At 40.2% G+C, this 24,830-nt stretch overlaps 3 protein-coding genes across 9 annotated transcripts in view; 1 reads left to right on the top strand and 2 right to left on the bottom strand.

Annotated features, from left to right (window-relative positions):
• The first annotated feature begins 1,786 nt into the window (after positions 1-1,786).
• Positions 1,787-3,411, top strand: ndr1 (nodal-related 1). Its single transcript, XM_044012915.1, has 3 exons — positions 1,787-2,000; positions 2,410-3,167; positions 3,259-3,411. The coding sequence occupies exons 1-3, from the start codon at positions 1,787-1,789 to the stop codon at positions 3,409-3,411; spliced, it is 1,125 nt and encodes a 374-aa protein (XP_043868850.1).
• Positions 3,412-3,736: 325 nt separating this feature from the next.
• Positions 3,737-8,240, bottom strand: LOC122787050 (eukaryotic translation initiation factor 4E-binding protein 1-like). Its single transcript, XM_044053606.1, has 3 exons — positions 7,921-8,240; positions 4,830-5,027; positions 3,737-4,739 (listed from the first exon to the last, which is right to left on the bottom strand). The coding sequence occupies exons 1-3, from the start codon at positions 8,054-8,056 to the stop codon at positions 4,708-4,710; spliced, it is 366 nt and encodes a 121-aa protein (XP_043909541.1). The 5' UTR covers positions 8,057-8,240; the 3' UTR covers positions 3,737-4,707.
• An 845-nt stretch (positions 8,241-9,085) lies between these two features.
• LOC122787049 (ankyrin-1-like) overlaps positions 9,086-24,830 on the bottom strand; it is a 68,629-nt gene continuing 52,884 nt past the window's right edge. For 2 of the 7 annotated variants that reach the window (XM_044053600.1, XM_044053601.1), the window contains 7 exons: positions 24,529-24,603; positions 24,311-24,442; positions 23,261-23,419; positions 16,273-16,924; positions 15,221-15,356; positions 14,673-14,747; positions 9,086-13,648 (listed from right to left, as the gene is read on the bottom strand). In XM_044053600.1, coding sequence (XP_043909535.1) covers positions 13,586-13,648; positions 14,673-14,747; positions 15,221-15,356; positions 16,273-16,924; positions 23,261-23,419; positions 24,311-24,442; positions 24,529-24,603 — 1,292 coding nt within the window. In that variant the 3' untranslated portion in view covers positions 9,086-13,585. Of the gene's footprint in view, positions 13,649-14,672; positions 14,748-15,220; positions 15,357-16,272; positions 18,443-20,760; positions 20,924-22,725; positions 23,420-24,310; positions 24,443-24,528; positions 24,604-24,830 lie in introns of those variants that run through there. The other 5 variants (XR_006362537.1, XM_044053602.1, XM_044053605.1 and 2 more) reach the window with 5 other exon arrangements.

Here is a 24,830-nt window from a genome sequence, read left to right as displayed (position 1 = left end):
TTTAATCCTGTCCTTGATTACAGCAAATACATGTATTATAATTTACAAATACATCATTTAACATATACAAGAAGGGGAAATACCATAACCAACATATCATACATGGACAAATTGAGAACACATAAACAACGAGGACAGGCATTTTTTACGCACGTTCATTATCCATGTTTATTTCTTTCCTATTTAATAAAACATGATGCCAAAAGTTTAAACTGATATAGAACATTGTTGGGTAAATTTGTTGGAATATTTTTTGCTATTCGCATTAGAATTCAGTGCGTAAAAGCTCCTGCAAAATGTGCATCAAGTAAAAAAAAATATATATCAGTTCTATACATCTGTATTCTATAGAATTTATAAAGAGGTTTTCTCTCATCTCACTCATCCTAAACATCAGTTTACCCCTTGAAACTAATATTTTTTGTTTGATGATATTACAACAAGGAACTATCAAAGAACAGGAATTCTTTAATACTAATGGGTCATTTTTTCTGCATTTGCTTTATTCATCGTGTTCATCAGAAAAGGATCAAAAGCCTTGTAGTTTTCCTTCAGCTGTGTGTTGCTCTTGTGGAGGTCGAGTGTGCACTTTGTTGTATAAATGACCACCGATCAGGTCACGCCATTATTCATGTCTCTTTCAAGTCAACTGTCAATCATCGTGTATTATTTTCATTGAAGGTGCCCACAACAGTACAAAGTAAACTAATAAATAAACCAACACAATATCTTTTTTCTTTTTTTTTTGATTTCTGTTTACTTCAAAGAAATTTAAGACTAAACTAAAAAAAACAACAAACAGGATTTTCAGAGCCAAAAGGGAAAAAAATAAATAATTATTTATTTATTTTGTTGATTTTAGAGGATCAACGAGAAATGTTAATATGCATTAAAATAATATACAGAATGTGAAACGGTATAGGAAATAAAGAGATGTGCAGGATTAGTCCTCACAATCTTTTCTACATATTGTTGTTGCATCATTCCAATAAAACTGTATCATATTTAATTGTCAAAAATTATTTGACCGTCTTCATAAAATCTTATTTAATAATAATAATCATTTTAAATAGATTTGTTTTTATTTCCCAATTGTGTCACAATTCTGTCTTTTTTGCTCTTTGTACAATATTATTATTACTACTATTATTTTATTACTACTACTACATTTATAAGCAATATAAGCTTGGAGTATGGGGCACATATTGGCTGCTGAAACTTCTTTTATATTTTACAAATAAATGTTTAGAGGAAACAAATGGACTAGTGTTGAATAAGGGTTATGTCTCACATTGACCTTCACGAGCCCTCCTCCTCCCGTGTCATCAGCCGCAGTAAGTCATTTCTGATTAACTCCTGCCTGTGTTTTACCTCGGTTCCCCATTAATCACAGCGCAGTTGTGCGCTTTGTATAATCTCCTTAACCAAAATTACTGTCACGGCTCCTTATCAAAGGGATCTGACGCGAACAAAACGACAACAATCACCGCATCGTTTCACACCTGCGTCACTACAAAGACCCAACTGGTTTCGATACACAACGACATTGGCACAGTGTTGGAGCGCGCTGCCGTGGATCACACACACGCCCCCTCCATCAGGATTGACACTTGTGTTCAAAGGACGTCAGTTCAGAGGTGTGCCAGTATAAATCCAGATATCTGGATCTGACCTGGACCACTCTGAGTTCACCTCTGGAGGAGACAACAGCACCTGCAGTGGAATTATGAAGGGACTAACTTTGGATTTCTCCTTTGCGCTTCTCTTCTTCTTGGTGGATTTGGTTATGGCTCACCGTCCCGACGCGCTCCTCAGCGCCATCAGCTCCAGACGCACAGTGCAGCGGCAGCAGAGCACCAAGCTCCCCCTCTACATGATGCAGCTCTACCGGACTATGCTGACCGAGGACCGCCGGGCTGCTGTCCCCATGAGCCCGATCAGGGCCGAAGATAACCCGGGTCTGCACGACTCCGACTCTGTCATCAGCCTCGTCGCTAAAAGTGAGTATTCAGCAAATTAAAAGCAAATCATGTGTTTTTTGAATGAGGTTTGGTATTATGGTATAGACTTTATATGACATTCTGTTTTGAAATATTGGATTAGGAAAGTTCTGCATGAATAATCTCCTTCATATGGAGAGATGAGATGTAATAATCTACAGTCCTTGAATGCCACATTGATTTTAGCATCATTATTCCTGACTTTGCATTAACACACGCCTACAGAAAGTGGATGTGTGTTGATTTATTTCAGTCACTATAATTTAATCATGTTTCTAATTAATCAAACTCTGCTTGATGAATGTTTTGAAATGCTTATGCAATTGTAGGGATAAAAGCCACAATGTGCAGATGAGATTCATGTGAATTTGGTGTTCTAATCAATTTTCTTCACTCTCGTGTTCTCCAGGTTGCCACCAGGTTGGAAAACGGTGGTCAGTCACCTTTGACATGTCCTCCATGTCAGCAAGCGACGACATCCAGCTGGCTGAGCTTCGAATCCGCCTGCCCGCCTTCACCGAGTCCTCCCGAGCCTCTGTGGACATCTACCACTCCCAGAAAGTCCAGTGTTCTGACTCCCACTGCCCACAGAAGAGGCTGTTCCTGGGTCACCTGAGGGCTCACCCCAATTCTGCGGCATCCACTTCCTCCTGGAAGGTGTTCAACATGACAGAGATGCTTCACCACTGGCTGCAGCAGGAGCACACTGTGCAGATAATGAATGATGCGGAGGAGGAGGTCAGAGAAGGAGAGCAGGAGGGGGTCCAGCACCATACAACAGACAGGGTCATGATGGTGGTCTTCTCCAGGCAGAACACCAACAGGACGCCGACCATCATCCGCACAGCAGAGCACTCCAAGTATGTCGGCCTGAACAAGGAGCGGGCGGTGGATGATTCAAGCAGCTCCAGGATGAGGAGCAAGAGGCACCACAGGACCCAGGAGCAGAGGCGGAGGCAAACCAGAGCTGCTCCTGCTCACAAGCCAGCAGAGGTGGAGAAGAAGGGTCCTCTGTGCAGGAAGGTGGACATGTGGGTGGACTTTGAGAAGCTCGGCTGGAGTGAGTGGATCGTTTATCCTAAACGGTACAACGCCCATCGCTGCGAGGGGAGCTGTCCCACACCAGTAGACGAGACCTTCACCCCGACCAACCACGCATACATGCAGGTAAGACTGAGTTCATTCACGTAAGACAAAAACTGTGTAAAGTAATACTTGACGAATGTGCTCTAATCACATGTCCTTCTCCTTCTTCCAGAGTCTTCTGAATCTTCATCACCCACACAAGGTGCCGTGTCTGTCATGTGTGCCGACGCGCCTGGCCCCACTTTCCATGTTGTACTACGAGAACGGACAGATGGTCATGAGGCACCACGAGAACATGGTGGTGGAGGAATGCGGCTGCCACTGAGCGACAGACCTGCAAAGGTTGAACGGGGGAGAAAAACGCGGGGACTGTAACCGAGGAGTGTGCAGCCGCACAACCAGACACAAAGTGGATGTTCTACATACCGAGCGTCCACAGGCACTTTACAGAGACATTCTGATGTTGGACACTGGGACAGATGCTACTGCTTTGATGCAGGGACATTTTAAAATTAAGGATATAAGAATATGATGAGTTTATTCATACTGTTAGAAGATAAGATGACTGAAGCACTGTAGAAGCAGCTGTACACGAGAGGACTTATGTATGAAGCTGAGATGTTTAAATGCCATAGAAATGACAAAGGAAATGGTGTAAGCAAGCGCTTTAACTTTATTAAGATGTTTGGGTCACATTGATCCATTTATGTGTTCACTATGTACAGTATTACAATAAATTATTTCTTACCTTGAACAAAGAGTTCAGTGATTTTTTTATTTTATTTTATGGCTGTGTCTCTAACTTCAATAATTCCTGTTCTATCAACATCTCACTGACAAAATGTGTTGTCAGTGATCCAATAAGCACATCTAACAGTAAATTAAACAATTAATAGTGTGTGGAATACATTTTAAATGCCCATTTTTTGAATGCATGAAATCTTCCAGTTTCTTTCAGGCAACCAGGAAAAAACCCAAATTATATTGAACAGCCACTAGGGGGCGACCTTACTGGTTGCAAAAACATTCCGTTTGAATTAAAGTCCATGGGAAAATAAGTCTAACTTCTAAATCTAAAATATTGATTGTATTGAATGCCTGTAACAAATTAGCACCATTTCAAAATAACAGTGTTTGTTTTGATACAGAACGAGATATAAAATTCAGAATAAAAGACATTTATGAAGCAAAAGGAATTTTATAAATATCAAAAAGAGACATTGAAGTGGCGGGCTACATGAGATTGATTAGGGGGCCACATGTGGTCCACGGGCCACCAGTTTAAGAACACTAGACTCTAGTAAGTAAAAGGTTATTTTCAGTTAATTTAAGATAAAATGTAATACATTTTACACATGAAAATACTGGATTTGGCCTCTAACTGTTCCTAACATATTTGTATAACACTGAACATAATGAGTTAAATCACATAAGACATGAATGTTAATAAACGCTGACTTGTGTGACTTGAATGTCACATATTAGCTTTTACAAAGATAAACAAAAACATGTTTTTTCCCCCCCCAGAATAAATCTGAAAGAAGATTAAGCAGTTTAGTAAAACTAGGCCCGTCTTTTCACCGCCACTTAACTATGTTAAAAACCCAGTGGACGACTCTCATCAGATGTCCATTTCGAACTGGGCATCATCTCCTGTGAAGAGAGAAAAGACGTTGAAGTAAGAGAATCGCGGAGAACAGAAAACAAAACAACTGCAACTCCACTCTTCCGTCCACATCTTACCTGCCATGTCCTCCGTTTCCAGGCTCTGCTCAGAGACGTCGTTGCTGGGCGTCCGCTCGGGCTGCTTCTTGTGGACGGACTGGTTGGGTCTGAGTGGTGTGGTGACTCCTGGGATGTCGGGTAGTTTTGGAGGCGTGAGAGCCAACGGAGACATCCGACACTGCAGGAGGAACTTCCTTTCGTAGATGATTCTGGTTCCTGCGGTAGGCAGTGGCGGAAGGGAAGTTATCTCTATGAGAATAGCTATAGCGATATTTCTACCTGTAACTGTATTGTACCAGGCCACACGGTTGTTGTAGTGGTTAGCAAGAAAGGTGATTTACGCAACTTTGAACATGGCATAGTTGTTGGTGCCAGATGAGCTTGTAAATTCCTCACCAACACTGACAAACAGTGAGCTACTGTATGTGTGCATGTCTGCATGATTTAAAACCAAAATTTCAACCTTCAAGTGTGGGATTCACTGCGATATGATATTATCCCAATAATTAAGCTGCGGCTCGAGACCAAATTTACTTGCCGACCACTGACCTAGTGCTTTGTTTTTAAAACAAGTCATTATCACTTATTCCACAGGTGTTCCTCAGTGAGCTACAATAACTTTTACATCTGTTACTGCCGTCACCTATGACCTACTTTTTTTTTCTCCTGACGTCAACACACGTCCAGTGACCTCATTCACTTTTGATTTTTCAGCATAGAGCTGACTAACAGGACACATTATCAGTTGTATATAATACAGACGTGCACAGTGTGTGGATTTTCCCACAGTCACAGAGACACTTTACTTTGGTCACCAGACTCAACGATTCCCACAGACGGAGTAAAATAAGTGGGTCAGACGAGTGGACGTAGCCGCCGAGTGTGAAACTTACACCTATGACGTGACTGATTCATATTATCAATTCATAATTTATTTCATGCTGGACTCGGATTGTTGTTGTTTTGGAACTACCATATTTATTCATATAAAATTATTTTGGACTTTCTAACATTTTAGAAAACAAGTAATAAACTGCTTTTCTTTTCCCCCACTTTAAATCTACCCACTGTGGCTCAGTGTAAGCCACATCTAGTAAACATGTTGCTGCAGCTCGACGACAGCGTGAAGTACTAAAAGGTCTATAAATAGAATATGAGCGGGTACAGACCTATATTTGACTGTACAGTCCTTACAATAACCACACTATTCCTTATTTGCATTAAAGGTTAAAGCTGCAGCAGCACCAAGACAAATGCCCATGGAAATTAAGAGTCAAAACATCATATCTGACACAGCATACGTCTGTAAAAATGAATACTTGTTTTTTAAAATCAAAAAACAACAAAACGAGTGCTTCAGAGTATGAAGCAGCAGTATATAAAATATGAATATATACAAACCTGCAGTCAGAAAGTGCTAGGGAAACAAACATATAGTCAGTGAAATTAAAAAGATCATTGCAATATAATAATTTAACAGTGCAACTGATATTGACATAAGGTTTATACATGAGACAAAACACTTTTTTTGCCCATTAAGAAGTTTAAACCACTATTAACTTTATTTTGCAACTTGCAAAACCTGCAACTAATCACTATATTTCTTCAAAATGTTTTGATTCATCCACAGACAAAGTGAATTCAGTGTCACAGAAGAGCTTTGGTTGATTTAAAAAGCTGAAATCGCAGAACCTATGATTCATTTAGTACAGTTACAACTGCAGACATTTTTTTTCCCCTTCAACTGTCCCTCAGTTGAACCTTTTGACATTTAACACAATAACCATGAGCACCAGTTTGTTTTATTGTGATAACCTTTTGGGTTCTAATCACAAAGGTCTGTGAAATGTGCAGAACTGTTCAACAATCAAACATTAACAGAAACAACACGACATACGCTGCAGGTCTTAAACCACTATACTGCAACACAACCTCTGTATAAACCCCAGAGTATTTGATATGTCTTTAATCTGTGTTGAATTATTATTTGCAACAACAAAAACCCATGATTCAGTAATTGCTTTGTCAAAATTCAAAATGAAAGGTAAAAAAAATGACTCTTCAACTGTCACAAGTCATTTTACCCAATTTTATATTTGAATGCATTTATTTTTCATTTATTTCACCTTTTAAAGTCAAGTCCCTTTAACTCTTTCAACACTTTATTCCTCTTAAGCCTTTAATTTTTCTTAAAATTAGCTTTCACTGTCAAATTCTGTGATCACTCTCATTTAGATTAGAACGATGTGACTGAAAGTTGGTCATATATATATACACATAATATAAATATTTCAACAAGCTGTCAATGGAGTATTTTAATGCATTTCTTGAATAAACCTGGCATAATAAACCTTTTTAAACCTCACAGCAGATATAGTAGGACAAGCCCAGGTTTAACCAGTAACATTAATTCTGGGTTCCACTCCAGATTTTAGAGAACCAGGATCATGCTATAGTTCAAGGGCAGCTCACACTCAATACTTGACCTTTGACCTTTTTTCTGAAAAATGTGTTACTGAAACAATTACTCGACTATTAATTGTTTACGAACCAAATCGTCAACTATGAACTAAGATTTTCTAATTTTTCAACTTCCTAAATGTTATTATTATTATTATTTCCTGGTTTCTTTGCTCCATATTACAAAGTAGTCATTAAACCTGAATCATTTTGGTTTGTGGACAAAACAAGACATTTCAGAAACACAGGTCTGACATTTTATGGACCAAATGATTAAAAATAATCAATTATAAAAACTTTAAACCTACATACATGTTTCATTTCAGTTACTGGATGTGTCCCCATAAGGTTATTGAGAAATAATTACACTGTATGGTCATTATAGAACATATAGAATATAAAACAACAAACAATTGTGATTATAATAAATATTCTACTTTGAAAAGCACATAGAGTAAAACTTTTTGTGAAAAAAAGTAGCTTTACAAGGATTTAAAAATAAAACTAGCCTTGTTATTGTGACAACAAGTCAAAAACACAATTAAAAAGTAGTCTAAAATGAATAAACGCTGATGTTGAAATGTGTCATGTAAATCCCAGTGTCATATTTAGCCATTAAATGCCACATGTCACTTGACCGGGTCGTTACCTCCTGGCGTGGTGCTGAACAGAGTTCCCCCGGGGGTCGTGGAATAGTCCACGGGCATGTGCGCTGCATCGTGGATAGCGACCCGCCTGACAGCGGGGATAGCCCGGCTCTTGGTGGTGCGGCCTCCCGCGGACATGGTCTCTGAAAGTCGGAGTACAGCTGCGAGTGGAGTCGCTGTCAGTGTGGAAGAAGTCAGCAAACTGTTGACAAACTGGACAGACAGCAGGGGAAAATAAAAATAAAGTTCTCCCCGTGGCTCCACGTGTTGTAAATAAAATCCAAAACAAGTCAGAGGAGCACAGAGGGAGAGAGAGAGGACTTCCTACAAAACAACACGTGGAGAGGAGAGCTGTGATTGGTCGAGAGAGGGGGGCGTCACACACGCTGGAAGTTGTAGTTCTTTTTACAGATACTTGGAACCACTAGCTCAAATAACTTGTATACTTTTTCACATTTAAACTTGTAAAAAGTGTGTTTCAAGGCTTTAATTGATCACGTTTTAACTAATTCAACTCACAAAAAAGTCTAGTGCAGAGGACTCAAACTCAGATAATCTACAAATCTGGGTAAGAAGGGGCCAAAAGTCATTGGAGCCATTAAATATAGATGTGTTATTTACAACAAATGTGTGTGTGTGTGTGTGTGTGTAAATAACCTCAGTAGGGCAGTAAAATGACCCAAAAGTGGCCCAGTATTAATTTGCACTTTTGTGTTAAGATAACAGTGGGGACATTTACATTGTCACAGCAGCAGTCAGACAGTAAAGATAAAGATAATAAATAACAAACATGCATTTCCACAGAACAGATATGCACTAAATGAGCAATCTTTAACTACAAATTAAAATCAAATAACTTAAGATAATCACTATTTAGATATTTAAAAGGTCAAATGTGTAAAATTTGGCCATAATTTTTTCATTACCCCAGAATGGACCACCATGTTCTCGCAGTAGCCCACGGTGGACAAATTTAACATCATTTGAGTTTTCTCCAACACAAGTGAGGGATATTCAACAGCAACATGTAACTTCACCAATAAATGTTGCAAACACGCTGTACCTTTTTTCGCGAAACTGCACAAAACCTGTAAAATGAAGAGGAGAAATGAACAAAGGCAGCACATATTTTGTCTCTTCGCACACAAAACAAGGCACGACGTTTGCTCGTTTGTCACATCTTTGTTTATTAATCCTTGTAAATGGTTTGAGCTGGTGTAACGGGGTAAGATGATCTATACATATCTTCATGTCAGAACGACTCTGATTGAAAGGCTTGTATACATGTTCACGGTTTAACTCTCCTCTCGACCAGGGACGATACAAAAGAAAAGCAAACAAGTGGTCATAGCTACGAAGCCTCTACATTCCCCATGAGATGGGCGTCGGCCTAGTCTACATAATGCTTAAAGAACATCCATAACAACTCTATGAGGGTGCATAGCATTCTAATTAAATATATTTTGTCATATATTTATACATATATTTTTCATAAAAACATCGTTTCTCTTTTTTTTACGTGTGTGTGCATGTGCGCGGTTGCATTCCTTAGGATAGAGTATATGATATTGCGTTTACATTGCCATGTATCCATACTAAAAGGAGTATAGGTGATCCCTATTCTTTCGATACACTTAAAATTGTACAATACTCGTTTTTAAAATACATCGTTGCAGGGTTACATGTCCTCTCGAGTCACACGCCGGGTAAAAATCTTTGCTTTTCTTACCCCTCCCCCCGGATCCGAAGTAAGTGTAAAACCAAGCATGATCTCACTCACACACACACACTCACGCACCCTTACATGATATCCATGAAACATAAAAATAGTGATTTTTCATACAGTGCAACATACAGGATCACGGACAATGCACGTTCAAATTATATCCGGACATAAAACCAATGTAGATGACTCCTGGTTTGCAAATCTGTAAATAATCTTTTTAGCAGTAAACATGAGGATAATGCTTGAAAAATATGTAAGTTATACTTACATTTTGATGGATTTGGTGGTAATGACAAATGAGATGGCGTTAAGACACGTTTATTTAAAATTTAGAATGGCCTCCAGTTTGATGTCGGGAAACATTTTTAAATCTGAAGGCTGATTGGAAGTTTTCCTTGGGAAGACTAAAGACTGTCACCAGTGTCTGACCGCCTGATTCAATAACACCGTCTCACACAGAGACATCAATTTAGAAGGGCGGCTTCAAATCAAAGTCATTTAAATACAAAAATAGGGTTAATTCTTAAGTATAATGTCTTAAAGGTCCAGTGCGTAACATTTAAAATGGGCAGAAAGTCAATATATGACACATAAGTATGTTTGAATATGTGTTCAACTGCTTTAAAAATTTAAACTATGTAATACAAAATCTATGAAATAAGAATGACTAAAACAAGGAGAATATAGAGAATTAGCACGAGAATAAATTAAGCAAAAACAGTTACGCCCAACAGACGAGGGTATTGCTTTCTACAGGAGCATGTAAGGATGCTTTTTTAAAAAACATAAACAAAGAACAGCTCACAATGCGTAAAACAGCCAAGAACGAAATGTCAGGGAGTTGTGAAAGACGTCCTTTCTGGTATGCGAAGGCCACCATAGTTCCCCAACAGTCTCACCTTAGATGTCACTAATTCCTACACACTGGACCTTTAAATACAAAGCTCTAGTCATATGGTCTTTTCTTTAAAATGCCAAAAATTCAGCTTCTTTCTTGTGCTCACACCAGAACAAGATAACGAATAAAGGAGAATGTGTCACTTAAGTGACTGTACTGAATAACCAGTATGGACTTTATGAGATAAAGTGTTTAAATTGAATAATTACTGAAATAAAAACACTGTCGGAGCTGCTGTTTTGTCTTGCAGGGACACTATCTCTACTTGTTACAACTACTAGGTGTGCTTGTTTGTAGTTGGAGTGAACGCCAGGGTTCCCACACCTTGGTTGATGTCAACTTCAAGGACTTTCCAGGACTAAATGTGCTAACACAGGTTAAGATGGGAGGGCTGCTTTTATTGATTTGCAGCACGCTCTGCATCCTTGGGATCTTGGTCAAAGTCAGTCTTTTTTAACTTTCTTTGGTGAGACACGAGATCTTGGAATTACCATTTCACTTGTACTCACTCATTTCTCTGCATGGTCTTGCGTCAACTTAACTTCTTTCAAGCACTTTCAATTACCCATGTCTATTAATGGCAATTTTCAAAAACTTTTGTTTTTAAATGAACAAACTTTCAAGGACCTGTGGGAACCCTGGAATGCTTCACTAATACCATTTTGGTTTTGTTCATTACTGTTAAAAACAAGTGTCCCTTTGCTGCCCCCTGAAGCTGAACGCAACGTGTTTAATGACCATTTTTTTTGGTATTTGAATCCAATAACTCCCACTCTCACAGACACACATGTGCACACAAACTCGTCATACATGAACCAACAAACACCCCCATCTCCCCCTCCCCAAAAACGCCCCCCCAGCTTGATTCATTTTTTGTGTCTCGCGCTCTTCCCTCCTCCCCCGAGAGGAAACTTAAAAACATTTTGATTCTGGCCGAGCAGAACTGAAAACCTGAGTGGAATAACAGTGGAAAATGTGTGATATGTGATTAAAACATGTGCAATATACTGTATCTGATGAAAAATATTGTGTGCATTCATATCATGTGTTTGGTGTTCATTCATTCATCAGTTTCGGTGTCTCACTCATTCAGGCTACAGTAGCATTTACAGTACTTATGGGATACACGTTTCGTTTTTGTTTTGCAGGAAGTGTGTGTGTGCTACGATGATGTCACCTCCTTCACATGCTGTGGTGCTGCCTTCAGTTTTCTGCATACAGAGAGGAAAAGATCTGGCGGTTAACATCGACTAAAACTTAAAAGTACACAGAAAAAAATAAAACAAGAGTGTGTTGGTTTTCACCTCTGAGCAGCAGCAGCAGCAGGGTAACATATGTACATTGACACGTCCTGGTTTATGATTTGCTACGTTATATGTTGAAAATCCTTCCCATACCGCTACCAAGATGGGATTTCATCATTTTAACCCATTCTTTTCTGCAACAAAGCCTTTTTTATACTGTAGATGAACAAAACTACTCAGCTTCCACTCTACTGTGTACTCTTCGTTTGGTATTATTGCTGTGACATACTCCAAAAAAACTATCTGAGCCATCTGACCAGGCAATGATATATAATTACATAATATTCATGTGCTTGTGGGTGTGCTTTTGTCTGTCTATATGCTTTTTTTTTCTCTGTTGTGTGTGTGAGTGTGTCTTCACAGTTCACGAGTCTGGGGTCAGTGTTAGTAAGACGTTCACAGTGCTACCTAATCCTTTCACAATCACACTCATGCATGCTGCATGATGTTGCCAGAAATCCTTCAAATCAGATCCTTCTCCACTTCGTTCACTTTAAAGTTTCAAATGAAGGAACCAAAACAAATTGGACGCGGCAAAGGTGCTACACCCGTTGCGGAGAAAAAGTAGGGAGCTCACAAAGTTTTCATACATGACAGATGCAGATGGAGATGCCCTGTGATTTTACTGCATATTGATTGAGGCTACTGATAAAGGATGTGCATCAAAATGGCGTGCGCTACTGGGAGGAACCGGTGGATGAAGGCAGAAAACGTCACGAGGGAGAGAAAACTTGATCTTTGTGTGACAGAGCTGCTGCACAGTACAATCAAGCATCATCGGCTGCTTTCTGACGAAAACATTCCACGTGTCTGAAAACCATGTGTCCACGGCAAACAAAGCCGAAAAAGTGAGGCGGACGCGTGCCCTGAAGAAAGAAAAAGGTTTTACCAAGAAAGCGAGCGTTGTTTCGACAAAAGAGAACCAAAAAGGACACACAGACAGGAACACTCACGAGCGGAGGAAGCACGGCGGCTTTTCTCACTCCGGCGCTGATTGCGCCGTGACATCACAGGGCCAAGTAAGCCAATCATGGGGGGGGCGGGGCTCAGCGCCACATCAGAAGCAAGAAACACATGCGGTTAGAGAAGAAAACACGCACACATACGCACACATACACAATCTGACACATGTCCACGTAGCATAGAGTGCATATATCACACAGAGAGTAACAGGGGAAAGGGTCCAGTGAGAGAAGTGTTTGGAAGGCTCAGCAGAGGCGTAACTGTATACAGATCCATCCGTTGAGGGACTCTTTTTTTTTTTGGCTGTTGTGTTTACGGGACTCAACTCGCTGACACAATCCACTCCGCTTGGACGGGAATTAGGTCCTGAAAACGGCCCATGACCCACACGTGAGTCAGTCACCGAACCTTGTACCCCTTCAGTTTGTAGATAATGACAGTTGAAAGAGTCAAAGGGCATGCACCAGCAGTCATCATGCGATTACAGTTCACAGGAAGCACTTTTTGTTGCTTTTTTTTTTCTTCTTGGTTATTTTTACTGACATTTATGTTTTGTTTTGTTTTTTTTGTAGAAAAAAATCATGCCTTAGTCTAGTCGACATTTTTCTTTACAAATCTTATAAAACTACACGTTGAACTCCTCTTTTTTCCTCCCCCTCCTTTTTTTCTTTTGTGATTCTGTATGGTCACAGGTTGAGGATGATTCTTGTGTTTGTTGTTTTTGTAGTTTGCACTTTTTTTAGTCTCTGTCAGAGTCTTCCTCTCCTCTCTGTTGCTCATTTTCGTCTGCGGTCTGGTTGTGTTTTTGATGAGGATGTTTTGGCAGTGGCTTTCCTGTCCTGGAAAACAAAACAAACATTGTTAAAGCTGCAGTTTTGTTGATGTTGATGATCATTATTCTGCCTTTGTTTGGTTAGTAAAGCAATCTATCCGACCTGACTGATGGAGTGTTTGTGTGTATACACCTGAATCTGAGAAACTCACTATACTGAGAAAACCAGATAGAGTGTGGAGCTGATAGGCCTGACAGATATTTGGTTTTATTCAAAAGTTACACACCACAGTTTTTCATCATATATTTTCCGGATCAGTGTTTAGAAATATTGTCTATTTCATGGTTCAAGATTGTTTTCAGACATAAACTGCAGAAAATGTAAGGAAAATTTAGGCGGCAACATTTTGTGGGGTTTGCAGTTCACCCATGATGAACGTAGTGGAAGATTTTCTGGGTCAAAGACATTAGAGAAAGTGGGAGAACATCTGGGACATCCAGGTACAGGTGGAGTTATAAGAGTTTAGAGAATACAACAAAAAATAGAGTATAGAGTTTTAAGCCTGCGCTCACTGTGAATTATCTGGCGCTTTTCCTGTCATGTTCTCACATGAATTCACTCAAACTTGATTTATGCCCCATCATTTGACTTGAGAAAAATGGGCAGAACATTTCCTCTCCTATCATGTACCGGTGAGATTTTCTCTCATGTCATGTGATGTTCGTCTTCAAATGTTGGAACAAAACACTCTCTGTTGTGCTCATGATTATTCCATTCCATAGATTGTCCACCTTGGTCTCATGTGCCCCTGTTTTCCACTCAACTAAGTCGTCAATGTATAAACCAGGCTTTAGATTTTATCGAGAGACTATGAGAGCTGAAAGGAGAAGCTTGAATTCTCACTTATTTACCCTCAGGATAATTTCAGGAACATACAGACTTCAGTAACTGATATAATAGTATCTGATAATCACCAACACTGGTGGTTAATTTGAAACTCTCTTGCACTGGGCTAAGCGACTGATTCACAATGAGTTTACAGTGTTTCTGTGTGAAACTATGGCATGTAAATGTAACACTACAAATTTACCCTTCTAGCGAGCGTGGTTCCATGTTCATCAGCAAACGGTGTCTCAGCAGCAGCATAGTCCTCCTTCTCCCCTCTCTGTAATGAAGAAACATAATTTGAATATAAATATAAAACCTTAAAACTGGTATTGGCATCAAAGTAGTTTGAAATCAGGATGTAAACAAAAGCAGAAATTATCCGTCATCGCAGAAATTCCCCATGTGTTGCACCATGCAACACATTATTCTGGTCTGATTCTGTGACTCCATCAAAATAATCAATTTTGATGACGGTTGTTAAGTGAGGCTAAAATGTTTTGCTGATGAGTAAAAACAAAACAAACTGAATGTCTTCTCATCTGATCATTCAAAAAAAGATAAAAAACAGGATGGACAAAAAATGTTCCTCCTTCAGGCACAGGAAGCGGCGGGTGGTTGGCGTAGCAACCTGACCTGGACCCGCCTCTGCTCCCAAGTATGTTGGCCCGCCTCCTGGTGAGAGAAGCCCAGCCCCTTGCCAAAGGGCTGTGTGTGTCCACGCAGCACATGAGAGTAACCCGTGTCACACACCGGAGTCAGTAGCGCCTCCTGAGCCACACGCAGACCCGGCCCGCCGGTGTCACGTCCTGGTGACACTGAGCCGACCCAGCTCTGCAGGGAGTCCTTGTCAGGTAGATAGGGTTGAAATGCTCCACCTCCCACCACCCTGTGAAGAAAAATAGCGATAACGGAAAAGGAGTGGAAGGAGGAAGAACAAGGATTAACACATGACACATGGTGTCCATTTGGACATTTGACTACAGTTTGGTTTGGTATTGATACATAGTCAATGATGCCTTAACTGTGTGCAGCCCCTGCTGGTCACGTGCACCTAGAACAAGCGTAAGACATGCTCGGTCTCAGTGAAAACATGTCTGCCAGTGAAGACACAAGGAAACACTGATTTCAACCACTGAAATCAATGGTATCTGGTCAGTGATTTTTCAGCAGGGCACACAGGAGTTGTTGCTGTACTGCTGCCTGCATTAGTGAGATCAGACAAATTATTTATTTACTTTGGTGTTTGAAATACTTTGTTTCTAATACTAAGTGACACAGACTTAGTAAACGAGCAGCTGATCAGCAACTCCTGTGTCCTCAAGAGCTAAAAATACCGTTGTTCCTCTATGGACTTTGGTGAGTGTTTAAAACCTTCAGTTTCCAGTCACAAAGGGCTGTTGAACAGCAAAAGGTGGTTAGCTAAAATATAATATAAGGTCCAGAGGGTAAGAATTATGAGACGGCAGACTGTAAAAAATGGATGACTCCTCTGCTCAGTGCTTTAGGGAACTACAGTGGCCTTACCATTTACCAGAAAGGATGTCATTGTAAGCCTCCACTATAAAATATGGAACACACTCTGGCAGTTTGGGTTGTTGTAGAAAATGAAGCCCTTGTCTCAGTACATATAACATGCTTATTCTAATCTTAACTATCCTAGAAGTTCCAAGATGACTCTGCTGGCAGCCATGTTGTCAGTGAGAGCAGGCCTGCTCGCACAGCTCGGCAACACCAATTATGAGTCAGTACCTCGGACAATAACACTTCAATAAACTTCAACTATCGCTTTAAAGTTGACATACCGGTTGTCTCCGTTGTGTTCTGTGGCCCGACTCAGCCCTGACACCTCACACCTCTGGGCATACACCTGCTGGCCTGCAACAACAGAAATCCCTTCCACTGAACCCAGCCTTTCACCTCCTCCTTTTGTTCCTCCTCCTGCCGCAAAGGCGTCCCCTCTCCTCCCGTCCAACCTCTGACCTCCCAGCTGGCCATTCAGATTGACCTTTGGGACAGCGCCACTTGCCCTCACCCTGTCCCTTTCTGCCAGTGCACCCACCAGCTCCTGTGGCGCCTCCTCATCCTCAACCTCTCCTTCCTCCTCCTCATCCTCCTCCTCCTCCTCCAGCTCCATGATGGAGCCGCTGGCCCCGCTGGCTCCGCTGCTCGGGCGACCCAAGCTGTAGGGGAGGGAGAGCGTGGCGCCCTCCGAGTCGTCGGCCCGACTGCTGCCATCCAATGACGAGTCCTCCACTGTAACCAGCGAGGGACTGACCCCTGCTGGCCACACCTGAACATCTGACATCTCCATTAACGTGTCTTCCTCTGTGGTGGCAATGGGCGCACACTCGAGGCTGGACACTTCCTGCCAGTACGGCTCCGCGCCCAGAGGAGAGGGCAAGCTGTACTGCATGGAGGCCGGGGACAGAAGCTCCTCCTGCACCAGCCCGTAACCTGGAGGGATGACAGAGGCGAGACAAAAGAAAGACTAACACCACGCAGGCACAGCCAGGGAGAGGACGGGGAGGTGGTGGGTCAACTGTTTCTCCAGGTTGTCAGGGAAACAGTGGGTCTCAGCTCTGTCCCAATATACTAATATATTACTATATTCTTATTCCAAGACCCTCAATTAATGCATGTCAATATATATATTTCCACTTTAAAGCAACACTATGTAATTTTGCTAAACAGCAGCGCCCTCTTCAGGGTCAAAGGTTCAGTTTTTCTACAGGTTTCTACAGAGATCTATAAAAGAAGCTGCCACACAGACTGCTGGAGAATGCGTTGATGTCACTGCCACGTTGGGGGTGCCATTGACAGTGAGAAGGATGCCTTACTCTCGGTATTTTTAGTTTCCTGTTTTTGTTGTGATTGCTTTCTAAGGGGCAGATCACGGAGAGATGTGCTGCGACAGGCACAGTTGCTCCTGGATTAGATTCAACTTTATTAGATCCCACACCAGGGAAATTAACGGGAAAAACACTCTGGAAAAAGCAGGGAGAAGCTCATGTTGGTGGCCTGCGTGCACAACTGGGCAAACTCATTTTGAAATATGAAAGGCGATGAATTTGAGCAGATGCCAATCTCTTTGCCTTCGCTTTTGTTTTGGTAGAGGAGGAGGAGGTTGAAAAACTATAAAAAGCAAAGGTTTCGGATTGCAAAGCTCACGTCTTGTTTGTGCAAAGTGGTACTTTAATTAATAGTGTGACTGCACACCTTGCCCTGAAAAGTTGAAAACACAGTCGAGTATGTTATTCCTGTCAATCAAAACAACCTACAGTAGTTTGATGGTGTCAGGAGGCAGCGTGGGATCATGGGAATTGTTGATTCTGATTGAATTACTTCTCAAAAACTACAACCTGGATGAGTGAGCATCTATACAGACACAGGAAAATAATGTTTTTTCTGACTGGTTTCTCCACACAAAAGACTATTTATTTAATATATCTTTAATTCACTCTTGACCTTGCTGGGTATGAAAACCATTACTTAGTGTTGCTTTAAAGGGTAGAATAGAATAACACTCAGCTTCTTGTCAGGACATTGACTGATTTCCATCGGTTTTTGGGTTTGATTATGCTACTGACATTGGAACACAGCAGTAAAAGTGAAGTGTGGGGAAAAGGGTTGTGGTTTTTCATCCACTGTGAGGTGAACGATGCAGACTTTGCCTCCATAAAGTGCATATACAGATCATATACTGTATACTGCATAGTGGTTTCTCTTGATAAGAGAAGGAAACAGGTGAGTCAGTAGGAATTGTATGTGCTGATGGGGCTGGCACGATATAGATTTCCAAAGATTTGTGTTATGATCACAAATTGAGTTTATTAAGTATTCAGTCTATCTTGTTTTGAACAAGAAATTTAGCTGCTGTGATACAAAGATCAAAGCTTTTACACAAACACCTCTATTATCGTTCCAACCCGTGGCAGAACTCCCTGGGTGGGAGTCGGTGGCATGTCACAGATTCTGTGGAGGAAAATGCTGAAAGTTACTGTTGCTCTCACACACTTTCCTGCAGCTGCACATCAGTCATGCTTTCATTTGTGTGCATACCAAGCATCCGCTCTCTGCGATCACTGCATGTGCTCGCTCACACTCATACAGAAACGCAGACACATTAAACAAAGTGTCATGTTTATTTGATTTGTGTCTGGTCCCCTTTTATAGTCTTGACTGAAATATGATGGTATGATTTAAAACAAAACAAAACCAATATAAAAGCTGAAGTAGGCCTATGTATTACTTAATATTAACAAGGAGGACTAGATGTTGATTTATACAGTATACGTGAATGAACTTAAATGATAAGGGATATAATATTTGTTGGTTAATTAAAAATAATATATATCTAAGAAGATAGTTTAGTTATTAAAGATAGTTATTGTTTGTGTTACCATGACAATAAAGAAACACACAGTATAAGGACAATTGAGAGTTCTATTATTCCCAAAAAGAATTGAGGTCATTCATAGTTTCATTTCCAACTTAAGTTCAAATATGTATGTTAAATTGACAAGGTAAACAAAGTGATGTAAAGATTTTCGTAGGTGATATTTGTGAAAGATTTAGGAAAATGTGGAAGATTTTTAATTTAGACATTTTTCTGAATACTGTAAAATAAACTGCTTTCAGGTTAATTAAATTCACTGATATTGAAGAAGAATCCAAGGTTCATTGTGAGCTTAGACTTCAAATGTAACTTCAGTCATTTAATTTACAGTATTTTCTGGATTAATCTAAATTATATAACGGTAGACAATGTATTTGCTTTTGCAAAATTCAATATTTCACAAAACCACCAATACAGTATTAGTTTTTAACCTCTGGAGATATATCTATCTTTTAATATGACAAAAAAATACTGTAGAGAAACAAAACAATAAAGTAACATGATACTGTCAATTTTCAACCTAAACTTTTAAATACTTCAATTCATATTCTGAACACACAAACTAACGTGTGTATTTTTAATAAATTACCTATAAATATCCAAAATGTGATTGTAATTTAATATAAATACTGTGTGAAACAAGTTACCAAAGTATTCCTCAACTATTCTGACGACTTCTAACATATTTTAATAGTTATTAATATTTATTGCAGCTTAAGACAACAATATCAAGCATTAATGAGTTTTTATTGTGTTGTTAAATGTGGCTCAGAGTTTATGGGCGATAGTGTGGGTCGGCATGTGTGTGTGTTTCTGGGATGGTACAGGGCCAGGATGATGGGAGGTGGCGTCAGAATGAGTTGAACAGGGTTGAAGTAATGAGTCGAGATTAGAATGAGTGTTAGGATGAATCTGGGTTAACCTTTCCCTTCACTCCCGCCATTTAAACACAAACACACACAAAACACACATTCACACAAGTGTGTGAAACGCACAGGACGTAGTGAGACACAAATACACTCCACAGTTTGTCAAAAATACACACCAACCACGGACAGACACACTGCACAGCACGCTATTCACTTCACTGTACACACACTTACACACACACACACACACACACAGACAATACTTCACTCATATTTACATACAAATGATGACACACAATTTTTGTCTCACAGGGGACACTTAAATATACACATATAATGACACAAACACACCCCACATTATCATCCCTGCTGGCAAACAACATCCAGATAATGTCATCAGTGAGTCTGTCATCAGACTTGGGCAAAAATGGTTTAATTAAAATCCTTAAAACGTTTGAATTTATAGCTGTAAATGTGGAGCATCATTAAATACAAACCCACAATATTTTCTGAATCTAATAATTCAAAATGACATATTTCGCCCATGAACGAAGACACAACATCACAGCAACATTGTGCTTTGAACAATATTATGAGCTAGGCAGCTGGTTATTTGTTATAGTGTAGCATTAAAAACTAACACACCACTTATTTTACAAGAAAGGAAACATATTTTGTGTTGTTGTTTTTGTTAATATAGCATGTAAAACAAGACTTAATTACACCCAGTGAAGAGAAAAAACATTTTACACTGTGAAGAAAAGTTGTACATTGAAAGCATGCCATGCACATAACGATGTAATAATCAAAAATAGCAAATTTTATTTCATACAAGAAAGTGCACACTCACACATACATTACACAGTACAGACAAACATCTTCTTAGCTAGTTCTGAGAATAATTATTTTCAACTTTTATATATAAATTCAGTTGCTTTCTTTAGCTTTTTTAAAAGATAGTCTAAAATATCCTCTCTCACACACACACATACAAACAGCAAAGCATGCAGCATGCACATGCACAAACCTTAGTACACAAACACACACACAGAGCTGGTTTGAGAGAGGAGGAGAGGGTCCACGCTCAACTGAACGTGGGAGGAACGCGGGGTAAATAAGATGACAAGAGAAGAGGAGGCCCAGAGGTCAACATGAGGTCATATGAGGTCAGAGGTCGGACAGGTAGAGCTGTGAGGAAGAAGAGCAAGAGAAGGGAGGAGGGAGGAAGGAGCAGGGCGGCTGGGCAGCAGATATGACATGTCATAGGTTTAGAAAGACAGAGACTGACAGAAGGAGGGAGAAATGGAGACAGAGTGAGAGCGAAAGAGAGTGAGAGAGACAGAGAAAGAGATTTTGTCTTGAAAAAAAGGCAGAATTCCAAGGTTGCAAAGACGCTGCACTCACTTAACGATAGGGTAAAAATGTTCAAGGTAAAGACGACAATTTGAATTCAGAATACATTTCATTCCGATCGAGAGGGGTGGTTATGCCAATGTTGACTTGCTCGTAGAGCATTGTGGGTAATGCAGTCTTTTAGAGAAACAAATAGCAGCCCTCAAAAGTATGTCTACCAAAGTACTTTTATTTTAACTGTTTATCCTTCCAAAACTGATAAGAAGAAAAAACACTGGTCGGGCTGGAGGTGACACAGTTTTCTCATGTTCTTACATTTAGTTTGCTTTATAAAAAACCTCCGTGTTGTAGTAATAGGCAGTAAATTAAATTTGCTTTGATTGATTTTAATGTCCTCTTGCTCGCTCGCCATTTATATAAATATACATTGTGTACTAATAAAGAGAAATGGAAGTCACATTTCTTCCATTTCCCTGGCATCCAGTTCTCACCCTTCACCCATAATAATCTCTTTTGAATGTTTTGAGATTCATGATTTGACAGGCGCCATGTTGATGGATGACAACGCCAGCTGTCAATCATACATGGTGTCCACTCACATGCTGTGCTTTATCATTTACAGTATTAACTGTAGCTGAGATTGGCACAGCACCCCCCACGACCCTCTGGTGGAGGATAAAGCGGTAGATGATGACTGACTGGCTGACTTCTTTATCGAGACATAAATTACAAAATTGACATTGAAACCCTTAATTCTTCAGGCAAATATTTGCTGATGTTATAAAACAAGAGAGATTAAAGGATAATTTTCTCATAAACTTCCATTCAAAGTGAGTTCGAAGCAGAGGAGACATATCTGAGAGAGAGCAGTGACAACTGCCTTTTATAATCTTATTGGCGGACAGTTAGACAGCTCTGTACATGTCAAAATGGCTTATTCCGTACACGGATAACTGTTTTTTATGTCTATGTAAACATAGAAGTCTGTTGAATGTAAAGAATGTAAACTATTATCTGCCGTTACTCAAGCATGAGATTGTGTTTGGTTCTCAGGCAAAGAAAGAGGAAGAAAGACAGCAAGAAAGAAAGAAAGAGGAAGGAATAGAAACAAGGTATGAAGGCCCAGAGCACATCTGTGTACTTTTGTTACCTTTGTGTATCCATCCCAGGCACACACACACGCACACACGTATACACACACATATGTGCATGAGTACACGTGCGTGCATGTGTGCACACCCTCACACAGCAACAAATACACCCAACATGTAAACTAAACATGTTTGATTAACATGATTAACGTGTTAAAAAGTATGATTTACTTCTAAAATCCCTGTTAGTAAGAGTGAATGGGGGTTATATCCTCATTTCTCATATTTGTAAAAGAAGAATAAGAACCATCATGTTCAGGGCTCAAATATGAAGTGAAAAAACGAAACCGAAAAAAAAAGAAAAAACATGATTTATGCCACAGTGCCCTCGGTGCATGCTGCAAAAGGCTGGTGGTTCATGGTGAGCGAATGACACCATTCCTCAGACCTTATTAAAACATGATTTGAGCTCCATCATCATCATCAGCATCCTCACTGCTTTTGTTTACATGAGTAGCAAACCACCATGCAGCCCCTTCAACTTACCCCTTCTGAAAAACGGGGGTCTAATAACTTGTGGCTTGTGCACTAGGCGCGGTGGCCTTGTGTCCGTGATCTCTTGTGGAGCAACAGAAACAAGGTAAAAATGCTGTTACCCACACTCAAGGCAACATATAGTGTTGTCTTTACTTGCATGTGATGACCACTAGTTCTGTTTGAGTAAATATGGCTTCATTCGCTCAAATACTTACTCAAATAGAATTATTTTGACTGACCAAAATAATCTGGGTGTAATCTGTAATGATCTTATCTTCTGATCCTTACAGATCAACTAAAAATAATCAAATAATATGAAATAATGAGCTTTATATCTGCCCCTATACACTGATGACTAAGTATTCTCACTCATCCTTTCTCTTACTGAGAGCGGAGACAATTCATAAAATGTCACATATTTATATGGTTGAATATATGAAATCACTTTCTTTTAAAGGTAAAATCCACTGACCGCTGATCAACATACTGGTTTGAACAAGGCATGATGTGTGTGTGGTTTGCGACGTGTTTAAGTGCGTCTTACCATTGATGACACTCGGCGACAGCAGCGTGGAGTCACGGTTGCTGAGTCGACATGCTCCCTCCTCTAAAGAACCGGGTGCTGGCTGCGGAGCCTGACCCTCAAGAGACGTCACGATGTCCGCACGGTCAATGTTCCTCAGTGCGGCGTAAAGACTCTCCACTGAGATGGGAACACAGCAACGGTAAAAGAGAGGGGGAGACAGAGTGCAGAAGGAGATAAAGAAGCAAATTCTGGAAAGATGGGAAGTTAAACATCTGTGATTTGTAGCTGTTTATTTGCAGTGGTGAAAAAAATACTCCAAGGACCTGAGATTAAAATTTAGGAGGGTTGATTGGCAGAAACCCTTTTGTAGCCTTTGAATAAGCCTTTTATATGGACTTAAGGTAAGGGCCTTGCTTTATGGAGGCTGCTATCTTCAGCCAACAGCAGTCTGAATGGACTTAAGCTTTGCATTTTGAAGCAGAAGCTTATTACACACGCAATAACGTAAATGGCTTGTCTCATACATAAATTAGACAGATGTAAGAGAAAAAGGAAATGGTAGAGAGAGTTGTGAAAGTGTATTTCCATCTTTTCTGGTATGCAAAGGCCACCATAGTTCTCTCATTTGCATGATAGTGAATATGGGAGTCCTCTGTTTGTTTAAATCTGCAGTCTCACATTAGATGTCACACATTTTCACTAATACTTACACAAAGGAGCTGCCTTAAATTATTTAGGCAGCTAAAGACTAACTTCGACAGCCTGTGCGCTGCGCATCAGCACGCCGTGCTTTTCTTTTTGGGGACAGACCTCTTGTGTATTATCAGTCTTATCAGTTTCAACACCTAAATCCCTCGTATCTATAACAAACAACACATGGTGCTCCTATTTCTAAGTAAAAGCACTATAGCATTTCAGTTCCTTGATTCAATTCATTTTATGATGGATATTTTTAAAAGGGCAGCACAGACAGATGCACGGCTTCATACTGAAGAGCCCTAGTTATTAGATCAGACACTGTACACATATCCACTGTGAAACCGGCCTCGGGGACAATGTTGCACTTACTCTTGGCCCTCTTGCCTTCTCTGCTCACCCACAGGTTGAGCAGAGCAGAGCTCTGGTCCAGCAGAGAGTTGGGATTTTCCACACGGATCCTGTTGATGTCGTCCACACCAAAGTGAAGCTCTCGTGCCAACTCTGCGAAGAGGAGAGCAAGCAGGTGAATAAATACACACGAAGAAGAGGAGGAAAGAAAGACACATACAATATTATAAGTGACTAACCTGCCCAACTCAAACCCAGCTGTTCAGATATGATGTTAATTTTGATCTCTGTCCTCTCCATGGCATTAACTGTGGCTGAAGAGACAAAAACACTACGTTAAGGAACACCTAAAACTGAAAACTGAAAAAGACTGCATTCCAAGAAAAAGTATGAGTAGCTCTACTGAGCTGAGGAAACTGTAGCTCTGACTCTATTGGGCCATAATACATCTTCTTCTTCTCGTTTCGGCTGCTCCCTTCAGGGATCACTACAGCGAATCAACCTCCATCTAACCCTGTTCTCTGTATCTCCCTCTCTCACA

This window comes from Solea senegalensis, linkage group LG21 (assembly GCF_019176455.1).
Source record: "Solea senegalensis isolate Sse05_10M linkage group LG21, IFAPA_SoseM_1, whole genome shotgun sequence".
NCBI classification, from domain to species: domain Eukaryota; kingdom Metazoa; phylum Chordata; class Actinopteri; order Pleuronectiformes; family Soleidae; genus Solea; species Solea senegalensis.
Note: the sequence above shows the minus strand (reverse complement) of the source record. Positions and strands in the feature narration are given on the sequence as shown.

Excerpts from the sequence above, each read along its gene's own strand:
- ndr1 (XM_044012915.1), top strand. The coding sequence starts at position 1,787 with ATGGCTCACCGTCCCGACGCGCTCCTCAGCGCCATCAGCTCCAGACGC. Across the intron at positions 2,001-2,409 it reads CATCAGCCTCGTCGCTAAAA|GTTGCCACCAGGTTGGAAAA; the intron begins GTGAGTATTCAG and ends CGTGTTCTCCAG. Across the intron at positions 3,168-3,258 it reads CCAACCACGCATACATGCAG|AGTCTTCTGAATCTTCATCA; the intron begins GTAAGACTGAGT and ends TCCTTCTTCCAG.
- LOC122787050 (XM_044053606.1), bottom strand. The coding sequence starts at position 8,056 with ATGTCCGCGGGAGGCCGCACCACCAAGAGCCGGGCTATCCCCGCTGTC. Across the intron at positions 5,028-7,920 it reads GTTCAGCACCACGCCAGGAG|GAACCAGAATCATCTACGAA; the intron begins GTAACGACCCGG and ends TGCCTACCGCAG. Across the intron at positions 4,740-4,829 it reads GGAAACGGAGGACATGGCAG|GAGATGATGCCCAGTTCGAA; the intron begins GTAAGATGTGGA and ends CTCTCTTCACAG.